The following is a 22,035-nucleotide window of genomic DNA, read 5'->3' as shown; positions in this document are numbered from 1 at the left end:
AAATAATGGCAGCCGGAGTCAGCGTGTGCTCTGATGGAGCTCTCAGCTCAAGATCTCATCTGCGCATTCTCCACCTCCGGCCCATTGATCTCCCAGCAGCGGACTTAGGGAAAATGGTGCCTGGAGGTGACGCGTGCGCAGATGAGATGTCGGCTTGTCATTGAGCTGAGATCTCCATCTGCACACGCGCCGACTACGGGCACTATTTCTTTGAAGCCCACACCATCAACAGAGCATCTGTGACACTCGCTGCACCGCTCTGCTCCACACAGCCAGCACAGCCTCCACCGCAGCGCCTACAGCCTCGCCCTACTCCAAGCACCACCCCTGCCTCCTATGACCCCACTCCACCACAGCTGCCGCTCCTCCACTCCGGTAAGACACCACTGGACTACAAGACGACCCCAATTTTTTTTCTTTTTTTACCTTTTTTATCTCTAAATTTGGGGTGCGTCTTATAATCCACTGCACCTTATAAAGTGAAAAATATGGTATATTAATAATTAGCGCTACCATTATGTTTATAAGCTCAATGACATCACTATTGTAATTATATCTGTTTCATGACATCACTGTGTGCACTATCTTTGTATTATGATGTTGTGTAATTGTTGTGCTGAGACATCACTGTGGTCTTTAGTCATTATCTGCGGCATCACTATGTGCGTTATACCCAGTGTTGTCACTGTGCACAATAATTCAACCTTTAACTACATAGCTTTTATTAGCTAGTGTCAATGAAATAATTGTGTTTCTTATCTTTCATTTGTGACATTACTATGTGCATTATTCCTGTATTGTGAATCACTGTAACCATGAGCATTGAGCATGGCATCACTGACTATTCTTCCTGGGCTGCCACTTTATTTTGGTCATTACCCCTTAAGGCCTTGTGCCCACGTTGCTTTTTCATGCTTTTTTCCTTGCTTCTTGTAATCAATAGAAGCAAGGAAAAAGCATCCCAATAAAGTCTATGAGAATCCTGACTTGCTGTGCACACGCTGCTTCTTTTTTCCTTGTAGTTTTTGTTGCTGGAAAAAAGAAGCAGCATGTCAATTCTTTATGCGTTTTTTTTTCCTGCTTTTTTCACCAATTGACTTCAACGGAGTCAGTGAAAATCGTAGGAAAATAAACTCGTGTAATGCACACGTTGCTTTTTTTAGTGCTTTTTTGACGTTAATAGGGTTCCCTGCAGACATTTTCTTATCTTGCGGTCTTTACCGCAGGACCTTGCTGCAGGGAACTCTGGTGACCTCACAAGGTGAATTGAGTTAATGCCAATGGATCACCGGGGTTTCTTGTAGATCCACCGGCATGAACTCGGTTCATCTTGTGACGTCACTTGAGTTCCCTGCAGACGTTTTCTCATCTTGCGGTGTTTACCGTGGGATCTTGCTGCAGGGAACTCCAGTGATGTCACAAGATGAATAGAGTTCATACCGACGGATCACTAGGGTTCCTGCAGATCCGCCCGCATGAACTCTGTTCACCTTGTAACGTCACTAGGGTTCCCTGCACCTAAGCCACATAAGCCAGTGTCAGCAGACATTTTCTCATCTAGCGGTCTTTACCGCTGGACCTTACTGCAGGGAACTCTGGTGTTGTAAGTGCCCTGGTTTGTGAGGCGATCCGTACCTCAGTAACCACGGGTCATTATGATGATGACCCAGAGTTACCTGGCAGCGATCAGGTCCCTGTGATCGAATTACAGGGACCCGTTCGTCAGGGAGAGGTAAACGATTAGTGCGATAGAAGCAGTTATGGGGTTAAACTGCCAGGAGCCGTGCAGGCACGGCTCCTGGCAGTGAGAGCCGGGTCCCGTCTGTAAGATCATCCGGTGACCCGGTGGCAATCGCAGGCTACAGCACCCGAACCCCCACCATCGCCATGACTTAAAAAAGCACAAAAAGAAACATGGAAAAAAGCATATGAAAAAACGCACAAACGCAATAAAAAATGCTCGTTTTTTTCAGCTCCTTTTTTTTCTGCCAAAACATGCGTTTTATGTGCAGATTTTCTGCACATCAAAAACGCAACGTGGGAACATAGCTTTAGTATTTATTTATTAGCCTGACGTATGGTGCCTGAATTGGGCATTTTGAGGACGGTTATTGCGAAAATGATAAAAGATGAAAAAGCTCTGTATACATCTGCATACAAAGATACAGGCTTATAGATTTTAAGGTTTTAATATTACACACACAAAAATGTTTTTTGCCAAGTTGTAGGCATGAGGCCTTATGCTTTTGTGCCAAGTGCATGACTCTTTAAGATAATAATATATAATACATTCACATTAACAGAAATATTTATAAAAAATTATATTTTAATGTTTTTAAAAATACAGCTATATACACAAAAAGATACAATATAACAATATTATACATTTATGGAGGGAAAATAAGTGCCCAGTACCCTCAGGGCCCTCACTGGCAGCATACACAATATACATAATTTGCCGTATCACTGTTGTAATATTTATATACACCTTGGTGATGGCAGTATTTGTCTTTGTCATGAAATTCACAAAAGGTTTCTGTTTGTTAAAGACTTTAAGGTGGGGGTCACCTTCAAAGGGCTCACAACTAAATTCCCTGCCAGAGGTTATAATACTGTGTGCCATGCCGCTTTTTAGGGTCACCAGGACTTAAATGTTTCATGCTCAGCATGTTACAGGAATATTTGAGCTCTGTAATATCTCATTGAAAGATATTGCCCTTTGTCCATAGTTCCTTTATTCCACAAACTGAATGAATAAATTATCCACAGTGTTAATCAGTATCAAAACACAATTTCTCATGTGGATGGCATAGCTGAGAACCCCATAGCGGTTCCCAAACTTTTGCTGCAGTATACCCATATCATTTAGCCTTACTCCAGCAATCTTTTGTGTAGCCTCTTTCCATGCTTTCTCTAGGTCTTCTCTTGACCTTCCTCAAACTCCATGTTCTTACAATCAATCACTGGTCAGTTTTAAAACATAACTTCTTCACAGCTGCCATAGTCACTTTCTGCCAGATCTGGAGCCCGGAAATTTGAATTGGTCATTGGCGGGACACTACAGTCAGCATAAGAGGGCTGTGCCACGCTCAGTCGCACGTTAAGACGTCGGACTCCATTCTCGGTTGGGTAAGGTAAGCCTTTAGGCTGCATGAGCTGTGAGGGATAATAGCTGATGGCAGTGTATTGGTCATGACAGGTAGATGGTTGTGGGTGAAAATCATCCAAATTGCAGTTGTTATAACTGGGAGGAATTGGGGCTCTTCTGTTGGATTCCAAAGGAAATGGGAACCCACCAAACAAGGGCTCCTGCTCTGGTTGTCTTGGAAGAGGTGGAATAGGCGGTGCAACTGAGGATTTTGAGGATTTTTGTGGATATCTCTGTATTTCCACAGGATTATAGGTGGACTGAAAAAATGCTGAGTCTCCTCCATACACTGAAACAGAAGAATAAAAGCAGTTAAAGAAGGGAGGTCATGTTCATGTAATATGCTACTAGCTCTTAAAGGGTATTTTCATTTGGCATCAAAAAACCACAGTTAAAGGGAACCTATCACCAGATTTGGCCTCTATAAGCTGCTGCCATCACCAGTGAGCTGTAATATACAGCATTCCAGAATACTGTATATAAGAGCCCAGGCCGCGCTGTACAATGGAAAAAACACTTTTATAAGACTCACCCAAGGTCCAGTTCGATGGCTGTTTCTGCTCTCCGGTCCGGCGCGCCTCCTCTCTCCGGTCCAGTGCCTCCTCTCTCCGGTCCAGTGCCTCCTCTCTGCTGCGATCTTCGTCATCCTGACAGATTGACACTGCGGTCCTGCGTAGACGCACTTTGATCTACCCTGCTGAGGGCAGATCAAAGTACGGTAATGCGCAAGCGTGAGGAAAGGTTAAAGACCGCCCACGCATGCGCACAATACTTTGATCTGCCCTGAGCAGGGCAGATCATAGTGCGCTTGTGCAGGACCTCAATGCTGGCTAGCGTGCATCACATAGGACACGTCAAGCACACAGGCGAGGACGGCGATCGCAGCAGAGAGGAGTGCAGCGACACGCATCGGACCGACCGCCGCTTAGGTGAGTATTATAAAAGTGTTTTTTACAATCTACACAGCGGCCTGGGCTCTTATATACATTATTCTGGAATGTTGTATATAAGAGCCCACTGGTGGTGGCCGCAGCTTATAGGGGTCAAATCTGGTGACAGGTTCCCTTTAAGTCCCCAAGTTGTTTTCTTACATCAACTGAGTAAAAAATTCTATTTGGTAATTCCTTAGGTACAATATTATTTGTGCAAAAACGGAGGGACAAGCAATGTGATCGACATTATAACTCTAACAGGGGTTGTCACCCAGATTTTTGCAGTTTTACATCCTAGATCAAGCCCACAATAGCCCTCAGTCCAGTACACCACTGCGCAACCAGCTCTGTCCTCACCTATTGCACCCTCACCCATTCCCTGTAGACTGTGAGCCCTCGCGGGCAGGGTCCTCTCTCCTCCTCTACCAGTCTGTTTTGTACTGTTAATGATGGTTGAACTAGTTTTTATGTATACCCTTTTTCACTTGTAAAGCGCCATGGAATTAATGGGGCTATAATAATAATAATAATAATATTAATTAATTAATTAATAATAAAAAAAATCTGTTATATAAAATGACAGACCTAGTTTTCCTCACTGAATGGGTAAAAAAAATTGCACCTATTAGACTACTTGTCATTAAAGGTAAAGCTAGAACGAGTGCTAATGTCATAGCCTTCCACTCCCAGAACCAACTAACAAAAGGTAGCGAAATTACTCCGACATTCCTGGAGCTTACAGAGAGTAAGGGCTGTCAATCAAAAACATGTAGATACACTGCAGGGAGTTCCAGGCCGCTGACTGAACAAGTAGCATCTTTGCTGCTGTCACTCCCTCCGGCCACCAGGGGTCAGTAGCATCACAAGTATACGCCCTGCAGTACTGCCTTCTGGTAATAGGAGATTGGCATTTCTTTAAAAGCGACTCTATAGAAAGTTTTGAAAGGTGTAACTTTGTCTGGAGATGCCTTATATCCACAGATAAAGGGGTTTTCTATCATGTAAAAAAAATGATTATTTTTATGACGAGGCTGTGCAATTGTCCCTACTATTACTAGCTCTTGACTATTACTAGTGGCTGTGCCTGGTATTACAGCTCGACCCTAATCGCTGAAATACCAGGTTCAGACACTGCTGCGTACAGAGATTTGCCTAATCATCAAACAAAGTGATTTGTGTTGGTGCCAATAACTGAACCCTTATTTAGTATGATTCGTAGGCAGGCTAGCGGGAGTTAATCTCTGCTAGTCTGCTTGTTAGGCTCATTTAATCACATGTGGTGGGGAAGCCAATCACGTTTGCTCCCCTTCTATTTATGCTGGATGAAATCTTCTACCCATGTCAGCTATAGTTTATTATGTGTTGGTCTGTGAGCTTTGATGTCCCAGAATTTCTAGTGAAAGTGTTGCTTTTTTATGTAAGGGGTTGTGAAGTTTACCCCTGTTGTCTTGTTGCTTCCTTGCTGCTCTTGTTTTTTTCCTAATTTCTTATAGTCTTATACCTCTGTGTGTGCATGCTAAGTGACATTTTTAGTTTCTCGTCTGTCTATATTTGTGGGTTTCATCTCACTCCTGTCCTGTCCCTTCCTGAGTGAGGACGTATCAGATCAGGACTGGTTAGGAGCATGGCCAGGAAGGAGACTCAGGCATCCCCACCATCAGGAGTATCCCTGAGGTTAGAGATAACATAGGGCCCCATGGCTGGAGTGACAGCTTGGAAGTCCCAGTTCCCCGCTATCTAATAGTCATCAGATATTGCTTAGGGCCCCATAGTTTGAGGATCAGTGTAGGAGCCCTGATTTTCTGCTATCCCATATTCACAGTGATAATAACAGATTCTTTTTAAAAAAGTATGTACAAGTCTTTTAATACTATACATAATATTACACTATATTCTTGACTAACTTGCCTGTCTAAGAACTAGGTCTTTACCCTAGAAAAGCCGAGTTACAGCTTCGACCCATGTATTGGTTCCTTCTAGCTGCTATATTAGACCATAAAGATATATTATAGACTGGTGTTCCCAATTTAGGATCTTTTTATTCATGCATTATACAGATTGCGACAGAGGGAAAAAAGGGGGAGGGTGGGTCCAGCACCAATTCCAAACTATAAAATCCAACATTTTATTAAATCATTCCTTTAAAAAATTGAAAATAGACCGGCTCCATAACGCAAGAAAAAAAGCGTTAAAACTTTACGCGTTTCGGACCTTACATATTAAAAACAGATTCCTTAATCATAAGTGGACTTAATAAAATTTTGGTTTTAATCGTTTGGAATTGGTGCTGGATCCACCCTCCCCCTTTTTTCCCTCTGTTGCCTTCATGCCAGACTGGCCTGTCCAGAGGACCGCGTGCACCCTGTAAAGCCCTGGAGTACACTGGATTAGGGGAGCTGAAATTTTCCCTTTTTCTCTTCTATTATACAGATTGCACATTGAGGTTCTCTGTGATCCTCTCTTTAGAGCACAAAGAGATGTCAATGTGAATCTGCGTCTTTAGCATCTAGTGGAGCTTGGTCTTCGACAAAATAGAAGAAACACTTACTGCTGTCTTCACAATCCCAGTGATTCTTGGCAATGGACTCATTGTCAGAACTGGACGGAGGTGCTGGAGGTAGATTGGGAGCCACACTGCAGACGGCCGGGCCCCGGATCCCCTGTGGCTTACAGAAGGTGAGTAGCTCTGGAACATTGTTTCTCCTTGACTGACCTTCAGCATCCAACTGATTCCGAGCTACATTACTGAGAAGGTTAAGTTCCATCGGTGCCCCTTGGGTGCCCACTCCTATGTCTCTGGATATATATTGCTTTATGTCTGGATCATCTTGTGGAGCAGCTTTATGCTTACTAGCTCGTCTGCAAATACGTTTTCTGAAAATGACGAAAAGCCCCACCAAGAAAAGGACTGCGAGGACCCCTCCGAGGATCTCCACGATCTCCTGAGCTCCAGAGATAAGAGCTTGTTTATCTTTTCCTGGCTCGTCCACCTTACACAGCTGCCCACCATTAATGTCGCTGCAATTGCACGTGGCGCTGGGTGTGCAGAGGTCACAGGAACCATCTAGACAGCTTCTCACCACAATGTGACATCTGCAAGAAAAAAAAAGGATATTTATAATGACTGTATTCAAAATGACAAATTCACATTAAAGGGGCTTTCCAATTCCTAAAAATTGAGGGTGTATCATTAAAATTGGGAACCACCTGCTGCTGGTTGACACCTTCACAACCTTAACCACCTCAGACCAGAGCACTTGACGTGATGCCCCCTATAATCTTTAAAGAATTCTTGGGTTTATACTGGTGTCTAAGGGTAATGTCTATCCTTTTGGAGAGTTATGGCCTGACATACCAGTGTAAGGAGACTTATTGGCCATGCCATGCTGCTCGAGCATTCAAATCCTCTTCCTCTCTGAAAGGAGCATTGCATGGCCTAGCATGGCCTTCTCCACAAAGAGAGACCCTTTAGACCCCAGTCAGAGACCTCTCATACAGCCAAATCAAATCTCTTGCTTTGCACTGAGGAGGGGCAACAACCTGAAACACGTGTCTTCAAATATAGATTCTCATTTAGCTTTTAATCTAAAGCCTGCTTTACACATTACAATTTATCGTGCGATCGCATTTGCGATCGCACCCGCCCCCATCGTTTGTGCAGCACAGGCAATTTGTTGTCCGTGTCGCACAATGCTGTAACCCCCCGTTACACGCACTTACCTTCCAAACGACCTTGCTGTGGGCGGCGAACATCCTCTTCCTGAAGGGAGAGGAATGTTCGTCGTCACAGCGACGTCACACAGCGGACGGCCAATAGAAGCGGAGGGGCGGAGATGAGCGGGACGTAAACATCCCGTCCACCTCCTTCCTTCAGCATTGCCGGCTGGACGCAGGTAAGCTGCAGTTCATCTTTTCCGGGGTGTCACACGGAACGATGTGTGCTGCCTCGGGAACAATGAACAACATGACGTTCGATTTTTAGAAAATGAGCGACGTGTCAACGATGAACGAGAAGATGAGTATTTCTGCTCGTTCATAGCTGCCACACGCTACGATATCACTAACGATGCCGGATGTGCATCACTTACGACGTGACACCGCCGACATCTTGTTAGATATATCGTAGCGTCTAAAGCCCGCTTTAGTCATATGGCAACTGTTGCTAAAGGGTCCATATTGACTTTTAGGATTACTACATCCAGTAGGTGGCACTAGGGTTCTTCCTCTCTGAAGAGGCAATTTTCATGTTGGTTGATACTCACACCCAACGTGATAAAACTGGATGAAGCCACCTTTTGATGACCAACCCTTGGTCCCGATTATCCAGGCCCCATAATAAAAGTATAAAATAGGGCTGGTTACTCACCTCTCGCCCTCATATCCTGGAGGACAGCTGCAAGTGAATCCATTGGACATGGGTGTGCACGATCTACCTTGCATGCAGAAAGATGTGGCACATGGGTCTACATCGAGATCACATTTTGGACCCATAAATGGAGAATGACATAGGCATGAATAACCTGGAGGAATAAGGGTCATATATAAGTATATATATTTGCATATCAAATACTGATCAGATAACTCTCGCAACCTTTCAGTTAACGACTTACCACCGTTGGCTAAGTCTACACACATCCTGCCACTGGCACAGGGCTCCAGGCCACAGGCGTGGGTCTGTTCACAGCATGGTATTATCCCTTTCTGATGAAGACTTGGTCCTAGGCTTGCCGCTGTTTGCCCATTAATGATTATGTCATCCATACAGCCCTGAAATCCCTGAGAGACCAGGTCTTCCAGTATGACACCACCAATGGTCAGATGAGAGGTCTGCCCAGTGCATGGTGGTAGCGGTTGCTCCTTGTCCACATCATCCACGTGTAATTTGACTGTGGCGCTTGTTACCTCCAGTATAATGGTATGAAAAGCCCCATCATTTACCAGTGACTCCAGTAACAGATTGTGGGTGGTGGTTCCCTGGCAGATATACTTATAATGCAGGTAACCATTATCAATCTGTGAACAGGTAAAAGGAAAAAATCAATTAGGAATATTTATATTGTGATAGGTCATATACTCATATGCAACAAAGCAATATTGTGAAATCCATCTTTAAAGTGAAATTCCATCCTTGGAAACTATTTTTTTTAGTCTAAATGGATCAAATTATACTGATCAGAGTTAAAAGGGTGGTCTCGTCAGAGTTGAGAATGCAGATTTCAGCTCTGGAGTGATCATGATACCTGAAAAACAGCTGATTTTCCTGGGAGAGGCTAAAGCCCTGTAGGCATTTGCTCTGCAGTGCCTACTGTAGGTGAAATGTAGTATTACATGTAGATTAATTTAGATTAATACACAAACTAGTGAAATCTGCCAGAAGGTGAGAAGATCTAAGGGCAGGTCTCCATTCTGACTCAAGGAGGTGGACGACCCAATAGGAGATTCAATTATGTTGTCCATGTGCCCTGCTGTGACATATGGACAGAAGTTTTTGAAACAACCCATTTAAAGAGCACCTGTCACTTGCCAAAAATAGGTAGTTTGGTTATCTGGTGTAAATGCCGCTGTTCTCCTGAATCCGGCGTTGTTTTTCTTGTGTTCCTGTGCCTCTCTGTTCCTGAGATATGGCCCTCTTTTCCTTGTATATCAATATAGTCTTTTTAGACAACTGGGTGTTGTCATCACCTCCTCTTTGTGGGCGTGTTCTTGAGGAACACACCCCCTTGGCTTAAATGACTAGATTTATGTACAGTGAAGAAAGGTCCATATCTCAGGAACGGAGAGGTGTAGGGAAAAGAGAAAAACATTGTTAGATTCAGGAGAACAGCGGCATTTACACCCAGGAAAGAAATTACATGTTTATGGTAAGTTGTAGGAGGTGATCACGCACTGCCCCCCTACTGTTTTATGCGTTTTGTCTGTGCTGTGATGATATTGTGTTTTAGGTACCAAGTACGGTGTTAATGTATTTGATAAAATCACTGCTGCTAGTAAAGTTTCTAGAATCGGTCCAGTGCAGCGGTCTGGCAAAAGCAGCGGTAGATTAGATGTTAGCTAAGATAGGGGAGGAGTGACAGATGCAAAGTGGGTTGGTTAGACAGACAGGACTTTTGAGGGGAGTTCTGCAAAAGGGTTTGAGGAGTAAAGATATGGCATGGTGTCAGGAGCCAGTCAGGGAGGTAACCTCTTAAAGGTCCGGAGCCTACATCTCACCCCAGTGGGCTCAGAGAAGTCACATGATTAGAAAGGAGCAGCAGTGAGAAGAATAGTGGGGGAGCAGAGACACAGGTGCCTGGAAGCTTGCGAACAAGATCCAAGATAGCGGGAATAGGTCAAGTGAGAGTACCGAAAAAGAAGCAGTTACCGCAGAACTGTTAGGATTGAGGCCATGTCTGTCATAGTGTGGAAAGAATAGACTGTTCAAGTTTTCTTTACCAAAATTACGCTGGTATATGTTTGATTACCAAGTCTACGACGGGGTGATGGACGCCAGCTTAAAGAAAACATAAGTGTCGCACACCCCACCTGAAGTCATACACCTACACTGACTCTCTCTGGCGAAGGGACTGCAGAGTCCCCACGGCCTGGTGTCCATATCATCCCTTGGAGTGACAGGTCTTGAGTAAGTGATGATAGTTTGGCTTTCCTGCTTCTTGCATACAGCTTCTACATTGAACTCATCACTAAAACAATATGCAGTAAATTCCTAAAACAACATGATGCGAAAAGTGCGCACTCACTTTAAAGGGGTATTCCCATTAGGTGGTGGCATTTCGCTGGGCTGGGATCAGTAGGAGTTTGAACTTTAGGATTGTCATTGATTATAAGATTTATGAATCTGTAGCATTTTTTCAGTTTTTTCTCTATGGTGACATTTCTAGACACCTTGTGCTGGAAACTGCAGCCGCTCCTATTTACTTGCATGGGGCAGCGCTGCAGTTACCCTGTGCAGCTGGGCAGGGAAAAAATATTACAGGTCCAAGAGGTCTGATCCCTATCAATCATAAAATGGAGAGATATGCTGGTAATGTGCCATCACCTAATGAGTCAGGGATAATCTTTTAGGCCTTAAATGGGGCAAATGCAACGTGGAAGCAGTAAAAAAAAATTCCCGACAGGATGAAAAATATACAAGGCAGGATTGACTGTAATGGCAGTGCCTGCGGAATTGGCACTCTGTCACATGGAGAAACAATCTCTTAATTATACCAATTATCATTAAAGCTAAGTGTCTACTCCTGGCAAATGGCGCTACATATTAATGAGCAGTACCCAGAGTGACCAGCAGGGGACGGTCATAAAACCGCTGTAATATTTCCAGAGTGGGAGACGAGATTCGATAACTAAAGTGATTGTGTAACCGAATAACGACTTCTTCAAGGACACGAACAAATTGTAGGAGTACAGTGAACTGACTTAATTACTTCTAGTACCAGGTGCCAAATCTTCAAGCACTTAGCAGGCAGAAACAGAAAGCGGCACACACGTTTACGGACAAATTTTGAAACTAATTTTTTTTACGAGATACAAAATGGCAAAAACACTTAGAACTTGTTTTCTCTTGTAGCGATCAGAGACAATGCCAGCCGCCGCCTGCGATACATGAACTCGGGAGTCTCCGGCTCGGTGGGTTGGCAGGAGGTCATGGACTGGCTCTAGATATAGTAATGATTGATGTTTCTGACATGTCCTTCACCGTATGTGATTCTGGAAAGCGGTAAATCTCATCTCCTGTTAAATAATGGAATCTTCACTTTCCGTGTTGCAAAAAAAAAGTACAAGAATTCTAGTTAAGAAGAAATTGGGGCAAGCGGAGACGTGTAGGGATCAGGATGCCTCTGGGCAAAGCTGCCTGCTCATCCATATATCCTTCCTGGTCACATTATGTCTTAGCTATAAAAACTTCAACACTAGTCAGGAACACGGCTGACGAATTTTAATACTGATTAAAGTAAGGCAGCAAGGCCATAGTATGATGCATATACCGGTACATTAAATGGGAAAAAAAGCAGGGGTAATTATAGAGAAGTAATTATGTGTTCTAGTTAGAAGTTAGCTCAGCAGCGCTCAATGCCAAGCAGCAGCTGCAAAAGCAAACAAGATTTTAGTCAATAACAAAAAAAGTAAAAAGTTGTGATTAATAATGAGCGAGCACTACCAAGCTTTGGTGCTCGGTACACAGTTGGATGCTCAAATGATCGTGTTTCGAAACACCCGAATATAATGGAAGTTAATGGGAAGATTTCCCAGAAACATTCTTGAGTCTCCCATTGACTTCCATTATACTCGGTACTCGAGTTGCACCAATCTGAGCATCCAACTGCTCTTACGAGTACCGAGCACCCGAAGTGGTGCCAGTGTTTCTATTATCCTCTGATTGTTTCACTCCTGGTTTTGGCTACAAATACTGAGGTAAAAAACTCATCAAATATTCAACGTGTGCACATGGCTTTACAAGATTCTTTACAGTTAGAGCAGTTAGACTGTTAAATGCCCTAATGGAACGGCATTCACTATATAATGTTGAACTCGTCCTTCTGTTCGAAGCCGGGGACCATTTGATTGGCCAAAGGGCCTATTTCTTTTTTAATAAAAAGGTTTGCCACTGCAGAAGTAACTGGGGCCCCATTTATGAAAATTGCCTCCCAGTATGATCGTTCTGGTTGCCCATAGCCACTATAGAAGTTACTGGGGCTCCATTTATGAGAATTGCCTGCCAGTAAGATCATTCTGGTTGCCTATGGCAACCAGAGTGTAGTTTTCAGCATTTAAGCTGCTTAGGTAAAGTGAAAGCTGAGTTCTGATTGGTTGCTATGGACAACTAGACCCTTATCAAACCTAACCAATAATCTATAATAATATGATGCTGAACGCGTCCTTCTGTCCAAAGCTGGGATGGCCGGCGTGTGTGCAGTGGTACATTCACGTTGTAGTTGAATTCTTCAAAAAAATGGCACTGGAGTCAGCACATGCACATACCGCAAAATCCAGCGCCATCTTGTTGAAGAGACTGTCAATATCACCAGTCACCAGTTTGGTTCAGATGGGATTTGTAGAGACAGTGTCTTCAATAAAATGGCGTCGGACATCGTGGTATGAACAGTGCTGACGTCAGCGCCATTTTATTAAATGATTTAACTAAAACGTGAACATAGCACTGCGCATGCGCCAGCTATAGTGATAATGGTGAGGACAGCAGCGAGAAATGTAAATAAAGGGGAGAAAAGCAGCTAGAGGAGGAATAAATAAAGAAGAAGCACTCGCTATGTTCATGTTGTAGTTGAATTCTTCAATAAAATTACGCCAGAGTCAGTGCATGCACGTACCGCGATCTCTGATGCCATTTTGTTGAAGACACCGTCTCTGTGAATATCACCAGTCTGGTTTAGATGATATGCGAATAAAAAAGCGTCGGAGATTGTGGTATGCGCACACGCTGACTCCGGTGCCATTTTATTGAATGATTCAACAACAATGTGAACATAGCACTGCGCATGTGTCGGCCATAGGGATAATGGTGGTGGCCGAGGCACAAAATGGAAATAAAGGGGAGGGAAGCAGCCAGGGGAGGAATAGATAAAGAAGGCCCGACCCAAAAAGTCCCGCACCAACAAGGCAACATAAAAATGTGGTTTACAGAGAAGCACAATAAATACATTTTCCTCTCAGCTAAAGGTTCAATAAAATTATGCTGGACACCCAGGCATAGAATGGGCTAACAGCCAGGTGTGAGTATATATATATATATATATATATATATATATATATGTCTATCTAGATACATATATTCACTTATATAGCGCTATTAATTCCACAGCGCTTTACATACATTGGCAACACTGTCCCCATTGGGGCTCACAATCTAAATTCCCTATCAGTATGTTTTTTGAGTGTGGGAGGAAACCGGAGTACCCGGAGGAAACCCACGCAAACACGGGGAGAACATACAAACTCCTTGCAGATGTTGTCCTTAGTGGGACTAGAACCCAGGACTCCAGCACTACAAGACTGCAGTGCTAACCACTGAGCCTCCGTGCTGCTCACTAATAGCTTTGGACACAACTTCTCATTCAAAGAGTTTTCTTTATTTTCAGGACTCTGAAAATTGTAGATTCACATTGAAGGCATCAAAACTATGAATTAAAACATGTGGATTTAAATACTTAAAAAAGTGTGAAACAACTGAAAATATGTCTTATATTCTAGGTTGTGCAAAGTAGTAGGCACCTTTTGCTTTCATTACTACTTTGCACACTCTTGATGAGTTTAGTCACCGGAAATGGTTTTCCAACAGTCTTGAAGGAGTTCCCAGAGATGCTTAGCACTTGTTGGCCCTTTTGCCTTCACTCTGCGGTCCAGCTCACCCCAAACCATCTCGATTGGGTTCAGGTCTGGTGACTGTGGAGGCCAGGTCATCTGGCGTAGCACCCCCATCACTCTCCTTCTTAAGGGTGCTTTACACGAGACGATCTATCGTGCGATAGATCGTCGGGGTCACGTTTTTTGTGACGCACAATCCGGCATTGCTTGTGACGTCGGGTTGTGTGACACCTCCGAGCGACACAGTATCGCTCACAAATCGTGAGTCGCGTACTCGTCGCTCGGTTTCATAATCTCGTTTAATTAAAATGGCGCCGGTTGCTCATCGTTCCCGGGGTAGCACACATCGCTCCATGTGACACCCCGGGAACGATGAACAGCAGCTTACCTCCACCCGCCGGCTATGCGGAAGGAAGGAGGTGGGCGGGATGTTTACGTCCCGCTCATTTCCGCCCCTCCGCTTCTATTGGCCGGCCGCTATGTGACGTCGCTGTTACGCCGAACGTTCCTCCCCCTTCAGGAAGAGGATGTTCGCCGCCCACAGCGACGTCGCACAGCAGGTAAGTGCGTGTGATGGGGGTTAACGACTTTGTGCGCCACGGGCAACTAATTGCCCGTGACGCACAAACGACGGGGGCGGGTACGATCGATCGTGAAATTGCACGATAGATCGTACCGTGTAAAGCAGGCTTTAGTCAAATAGCACTTACACAGCCTGGAGGTGTGTTTGGGGTCATTGTCCTGTTGAAAAATAAATGATGGTCCAACTAATTGCAAACCGGATGGAATAGCATGCCGCTGCAAGATGCTGTGGTAGGCATGCTGGTTCTGTATGCCTTCAATTTTGAAGAAATCCCCAACAGTGTCACCAGCAAAGCCCCCCCACACCATCACACCTCCTCCTCCATGCTTCACGGTGGGAACCAGCCATGTAGAGTCCATCCGTTCACCTTTTCTACAAAGACATAGATATATATATATCTCTACAGTATGGATAGATATAGATAGATATATAGATATATACAGTAGATATATATATATATATATATACATATACGGTAGTTGTATATATATATATATATATATATATAATTATGTAACTAAATAAAGCCCTGTATTAAAGGGGTGATCTCATAATGACAACATTTGCATGTATGTCGTATTAGGACATACTGACATCATAGTAAGACCATTGCTTTATTAATTAAAATGAATATTTTCTAAAATCAGCCCCACCACTGTCCATGGTCTATGTCTGACATTGCAGCTCAGCCTCATAAATAAGATTAAATTGTAATTCCAGACTCAGCCTGTTTACAAGTGTGGCGCTGTTTCTGATAAAGAAAAAACAGACTTTTTTTCTATTCCTGGAAAACCCTTTTAAAGCAGGTGTAAATGGTTAGTAAGGTCATGTTTTGGAGAGGTTTTTCTGCAGCTGGAGGTGAGCAGGACATTTTACGCTGAAAGATTGGTATTAAAAACTTGGCATCCTTTCATAGCAGGAATTTGGCACACGTAACATCAGCTACTATAACAGCGGAGGAGGACTTTGCATTAGATTACAGAAGGCTGAAAACCCCAACTATCCTCTACCACCTGCACATAGGGAGATTAATGGCGCGGCCCCCGACAATGCTCACGTTTCCATGAATTCTCTAATTGGAGTAAAGGTTGTCCGTCAAAAGATTTAATAAAATCTTCCCTCCAGAAGCTCATTTCTGCTCAGGCTCTGTTCACGTTATTTCTAGTTTTGGATTGTTTTGGGATAATAAAAGCAAAACTACACGTGCCCTGGACACTAAGGGCCGCTTTACACGCTGCGACATTGCTAGCATTTGCTGGCGATGTCGAGCGTGATAGCACCTGCCCCCATCGTATATGCGACATTTGGTGATCGCTGCCATAGCGAACATTATCGCTACCGCAGCGTCACAGGCACATACCTGTTCAGCGACGTCACTGTGACCGCCGAACAATCCCTCCCTCAAGGGGGAGGTGCGTTCTGCGTCACCGCGACGTCACTAAGCGGCCGGCCAATAGAAGCGGAGGGGCGGAGATGAGCGGGACGTAACATCCCACCCACCTCCTTCCTTCCTCATTGCCGGCGGACGCAGGTAAGGTGAGGTTCCTCGTTCCTGCAGGTTTACACACAGCGATGTGTGCTGCCGCAGGAGTGACAAACAACATCGTACCTGCAGCAGCAACGATAATTGGGAATGGACCCCCATGTCACCGATTAGCGATTTTGAACGTTTTTGCAACGATTCAAAATCGCTCATAGGTGTTACACGCAACAACATCGCTAACGCGGCCGGATGTGTGTCACAAATTTCGTGACCCCAACGACATCGCTTTAGCGATGTTGTAGCATATAAAGCGGCCTTAAGACACCTCTAGTATAAACCGATATGGGACAAGCAGAACAGGTGCAAAGTGGAAAGCAAAGTGTGTGCTCTTAAACTTATCCATTTTAGAGGGGTTATATCCACTTTTGAGACATTTTTTTACTTAAATTAGGGACACCGCTATGGATGTATTTTATTGCACACCTGAAACACACTGTTTCTTTGTGTAGCATCATGGGAAAGTCAAATTTAAACAGCAAAGATCTCAGGAAGAGAATTGTAGACTTGACAAGTTTGGTTCATCCTTGGGTGCAATTTCCAGATATCTGAAGGTGCCTCGTTCATCTGTACAAACAATTATATGCAAGTACAAACAAGATGGGAATGTACAGCCATCATACCCCGCTCAGAAGGAGATGATTTTGAGAAAAACACGCAGATGTGTCTTATTAGATAGTGTATGTAAACTTCTGGTTTTAACTTTATATAAGATACATACCTATAGGCGTAAGATATACTGTACATATCTATAGAAGTATAAAGTAAGCATACAGTATATATGTAAGATACATACCTATAGGAGTACGATGTACATATATATGCAGTACATAACTAGTTAGATCAAATAAGGTTTTTTAGTTCTACTTATTACATACACCCCTGAAGCTTTTACCTTCTCACATATTTATTAGCTTACCTCCAGCAAAGATGAAGCAGAACCATTAATTTGAAGAAGAACAGATTGGGATTGACGGGTCTTAATCCGTAGCTTAATTTTCCATACTGTGGAGATGTCTTGACGGTAATGCAAAAAACTTTGGCCATCAAATCTCAAGGCTGTACCTAAAGGTAAAAAAATAGATAATACTTTAGATATTAAGAGATAGTAGAACACCGATCATTTTATATGACATTTTTCTTGTCCTCTTTGACTCAACTTCACAAGAATGAGGAAAGCTCCCTCCCGTCCCTGAAGGATAAACCTACAATAATGGACTTACTGTTGCACGTGCAGACTTGTTGTAAACTATATTGTGGTGTGATAACGCTTAGCCGGGCAGTGCTGTAAGAAGATAATACTGACTGGTCCAGTTTTATCACTTCATGGCAGCTACGACTTTTGCATTGGGCTCCATGACATGGCAGGTAAAATATGTTGTCCATGTGTAACCCCACAGTCTGGTCCAGCTCACGCCTGGCGGCTGTAATTTTCTCAGACAGAATTTGAGGACTTCCATATAAGTTGGAACCTATTCCAGGAACCAAGACAAGGTCCAAAGAAGAAGACTCCTCATCCTTCTGTAGACTGGCCATCTGAATCTGTTGGCGGTCAACAGTTAGAAGGTTCCCAATGAATCTTTGAAAACTTCTCCAGTGGTCACCTATGAAGTCCTCCGGAGATAGTTTTATGAAACGTAGAACCAATGCTTGCTGAAGAGCTTCATCACTAAAACACCATACATAGATATGTACCGGAGCTGTGGAGGAAAATGTCCCATCACTGACTGTGACGTTGAAGAAGTAATGTCCTTGGTGAAGACTTTCAAGCGCTATTACTTTGCCATCTGTTATTCCTACAGAGAAGAGGCCTTTTCTCATTTCTTCTTCAGCCAACCTGTACATCAATGTGTCATGGGGATCCTGGTCTGTGGCATGAAGCTTGCCCAAAACTGTGCCATGGAAAGACACCTCACTGCTGGTGATGAAGATCTCAAGTGGCAGTACTGTTGGAGAGTGTCGGCTTTGGTCAATGACTTGAATACTGATAAATGTGGATGAGGAGAGGTGCGGAGTGCCGCTATCAGTAACCTAAAAAATAATAATTAGAAAGAAGTGGTTGGTGGTATTTTAGAGAACCCAAGCAGTTGATACATTTTTATTCCTGAAGTTGGCATATAGCAAGATATAAGTTTGGGGACATGATTTTTATCTGCCGTTATACACCTGTGGGCACAATAGTCAATATTGACCATGAGGGATGGACACATTGCTTAATGATTTCTGCTTGCATCTGATTCAAGAAAAAGAAATCATGGTTTTTATTCAGATGACCCTGGTGGTCTACTCAGCCAAATGGCTCTTTCAGATGCCCATGCCAATCGGTTCGAAAGTGGACCGCTAAAGCACAGACCGGCCGTGGCTCTCCCTACCGGAATGTGACAGTTTCATATATTTTATGAGGATGTCAGATCGGTAGACAAGCGGCCAGTCCATGCTTTGTTGTCTGAGATCAGATTGAAAATGAACTCTAAAGCAGGCTTCACACGCAGCGACATCGCTAACGAGATGTCGTTGGTGTCACGGAATACGTGACGCACATCCGTCCTCGTTAGCGACATCGTTGCGTGTGAAACGCAGGAACGACTGTTAACGATCAAAATTACTCAGCTAATTTTTGACACGTCGTTCCTTTCCCGATTATCGTTGCTGTTGCAGGACACAGGCTGTTCGTCGTTCCTGCGGCAGCACACATCGCTATGTGTGACAGCGCAGGAACGAGGGACATCACCGTACCTGCGGCCGCCGGCAATGAGGAAGGAAGGAGGTGGGCGGGATGTCCGTCCCGCTCATCTCCGCCCCTCCGCTTCTATTGGGCGGCCACTTTGTGACGCCGAACGAACCGCCCCCTTAGAAAGGAGGCGGTTCGCCAGCCACAGCGACGTCGCTAGGCAAGTCCGTGTGACGGGTGTAAATGATGTTGTACGCCACGGGCAGCGATTTGCCCGTGACGCATAACAGATGGGGGCGGGTGCTTTCACCAGCGACATCACTGTGTGTAAAGCCCGCTTAAGCCTTATTCCATATATGACCATCTTAATTACAGGCTTTCCTATTAAAAGGAAATCACCTAATTGAAAATCCAGTAAATTTGTAGGCACCATGTTTTAGCCAAACAGATCAACATATAGACTGTGGAAAAAGATTCAGTAGAACTCATAATTTATTAATGCTTATTTTGAGTTTAGGAGTCCAGTGGGTAGTCTTATATGATCTGTCTACTACTGAGTAGGACCACCTACTGGACTTCTAAGCACAGAAAGAACAGAAGTTTAACTTTTTATATTAGTTGTCCTAGTGAATAGTATATATCAATTTGGTCAGCTCATTTTGCTCTAAAACATGATCTCTGGAGATCCTTACAAGAGAGTAGTCACGATGCTTGGAGTCCAGGTTTCTTTATTATATTATTGTCTTATTCTTCTAGTTTTTCAACTTGAAGGACATTGTTGTAAATTGTATATTCTAAGATTATGAAAACATTCTTACCTGGATCTTTAATACATACTTCTCCCTCACACTTTTGGTGAGAATAGATGTTGTAGACAGTAGACCATCTTGGCTAATATGAAACACGTTCTCCTCATTTCCTTTAAGAATTCGGAAATTGAAGGGGGGTCCATGCTTGGGGGAATCCTTGTCGGTGACTATAAGTGTCATAACGCTAGTACCGGCTGGAGATCCGTTCTGAGGAAATGATGTGAAAAGGAATTTAAAAAAAAATCTTTAAGAGTTGAAGAAGCCCACATGTACTCAAGAAGGATCCATACCTGAAGCACAAGACTGTAGTTGGACTGTAAGAACACGGGAGGGTTGTCATTTACATCCAGTACGTGGACATGGACGAGTCCTTCACTGAAGAGAGATGGGACACCATTGTCTGTGGCTTGCACCGCAAGAGAATATTTCGATTTCTGGTAAAGATGAAGAACGTATAAGTCATGCAGAAGAACAGATTTACTTCTTATTTGTCCTCCAAGTGAAGAAGACACTTAAAGATGATTAAATCGTTTTGAATTCGCCAGCTTTAGAAAAATTTTCTTAAAAAATAGCAGTTACTCCAATTGCCCTGAAAAGACATGTGTAACACTCTGAGGTCTCCTAGTTTTGTATCCAACTCAATTCAATCTGCTTAACAGAAACCGGGTTAGTAATGTCAAATTGACCTCCAAATATATGACTATGGATAAACTTAAGGTAACTGTTCTTCTCTGCTGACTTGTTACTCAAGCTTTCGGCACAGCTTATTTACTGATTTTTTTTTACAATATTTTTATTATTAAGCAGTGATGTCTTCTCACTAAACAGAATCACCCCGAAATGGTTGCAGGGCTTCATTCCCTGCTTTGGCTTTTATATAGGTTATGATATGCTGTGCCATACTATGATGTGCTACACTATATGATGTGATAGTGTCATGATAACTTTGGGATAGCGAGGAGCCAGGGCTCCTAAGCTGTCCCTCAAGCTATGCTATACCTAATCTCATGGATACTCCTGATGGTGGAGAGGCCTGAGTCTCCTTCCAGCCCCTGCTCCTAACTAGTCCTGATCTGATTCCCACTCCCCCCAGGGAGGGACGGGACCTGAGAGTGTGTTGAAAACCACAGATAAAGAAAGACAAGGGAAAAAACAAAACTCTGTCACACAGCACGCATAAAGGTAAAGACAATAAGAGGTTCAGGAGAAAAAACAAGCAAAAAGGAAGCTACAAAACAACAGGTGTAAACTCCACACCCACACCGAGCAATTGTCACAACTTAAGCACAACTTTCACCAGAAAGTCTGGGACACCACACCTTACAGACCAACATAGAATAAACTATAGCTGGCATTGGTATAAGCATTCCACTACCATAAATAGGAGGAGAGCAGATGTGATAGGTCTCCCCACAACGTATGATTAAAGGAGCAAGCAAACCAACAGAGGTTAACTCTTGCTAGCCTGCCTATGAATCATCACACAGCAGGTCGATACCAGAGTCTTCCTGTTTTGATCCCATACACCAGGGAAACCATCGGGCGGAGTGTCAGACTCTGCAATCTGAACAGAGTCCAATGACGCCATGACAGTTGGCGAAGTTTGTGCAAAACTCAGATAGCTGTCAGGCATTTTAGGGTCTGGTTGTGCCCATGTGAGCCTTCTTTGAGTGATACAATTAGTGGACATTTTTTGGCTATTCTGGCAAAATGACAGTGTTCAAATTTGCCAGGTCTAGTGAATTTCTATAAATTATATACATTCTTCAATTCTTTATATCTTTAACTAATTCCTGGTATTTTTTTATCATTATTTTTGTGAACAGGTAAGTACCCAGTGAATCTTTATTGACCCAAATCATGGTTGGAGATAAAGGTCAAAATTTTAAAACTGAGTATTTTCCCATCCCCATGAGTTGAGATTCCTATTTTTATACAAATGATATATGGGAGAGCAATCTCTCGAAAATGATCTGCAAGGGGCCTTATACTGACACAGATTGGTACATGGAACAAGATGCTTCAATGTGATAAG

The 22,035-nt window shown here is 43.5% G+C and overlaps 1 protein-coding gene across 1 annotated transcript in view; it reads right to left on the bottom strand.

The window, feature by feature from the left end:
- Window positions 1-2,203: 2,203 nt before the first annotated feature.
- FAT2 (FAT atypical cadherin 2) overlaps window positions 2,204-22,035 on the bottom strand; it is a 134,041-nt gene continuing 114,209 nt past the window's right edge. The window contains exons 17-24 of the mRNA XM_075344334.1: window positions 20,291-20,434; window positions 20,010-20,207; window positions 17,744-18,551; window positions 17,440-17,585; window positions 8,691-9,093; window positions 8,447-8,600; window positions 6,629-7,173; window positions 2,204-3,437 (exon numbers count right to left, since the gene is read on the bottom strand). Of these exons, the coding sequence (XP_075200449.1) occupies window positions 2,974-3,437; window positions 6,629-7,173; window positions 8,447-8,600; window positions 8,691-9,093; window positions 17,440-17,585; window positions 17,744-18,551; window positions 20,010-20,207; window positions 20,291-20,434 (2,862 nt within the window). The 3' untranslated portion in view covers window positions 2,204-2,973. The remainder of the gene's footprint in view (window positions 3,438-6,628; window positions 7,174-8,446; window positions 8,601-8,690; window positions 9,094-17,439; window positions 17,586-17,743; window positions 18,552-20,009; window positions 20,208-20,290; window positions 20,435-22,035) is intronic.

This window comes from Anomaloglossus baeobatrachus, chromosome 4, assembly GCF_048569485.1.
Source record: "Anomaloglossus baeobatrachus isolate aAnoBae1 chromosome 4, aAnoBae1.hap1, whole genome shotgun sequence".
Taxonomy (NCBI): domain Eukaryota; kingdom Metazoa; phylum Chordata; class Amphibia; order Anura; family Aromobatidae; genus Anomaloglossus; species Anomaloglossus baeobatrachus.
Note: the sequence above shows the minus strand (reverse complement) of the source record. Positions and strands in the feature narration are given on the sequence as shown.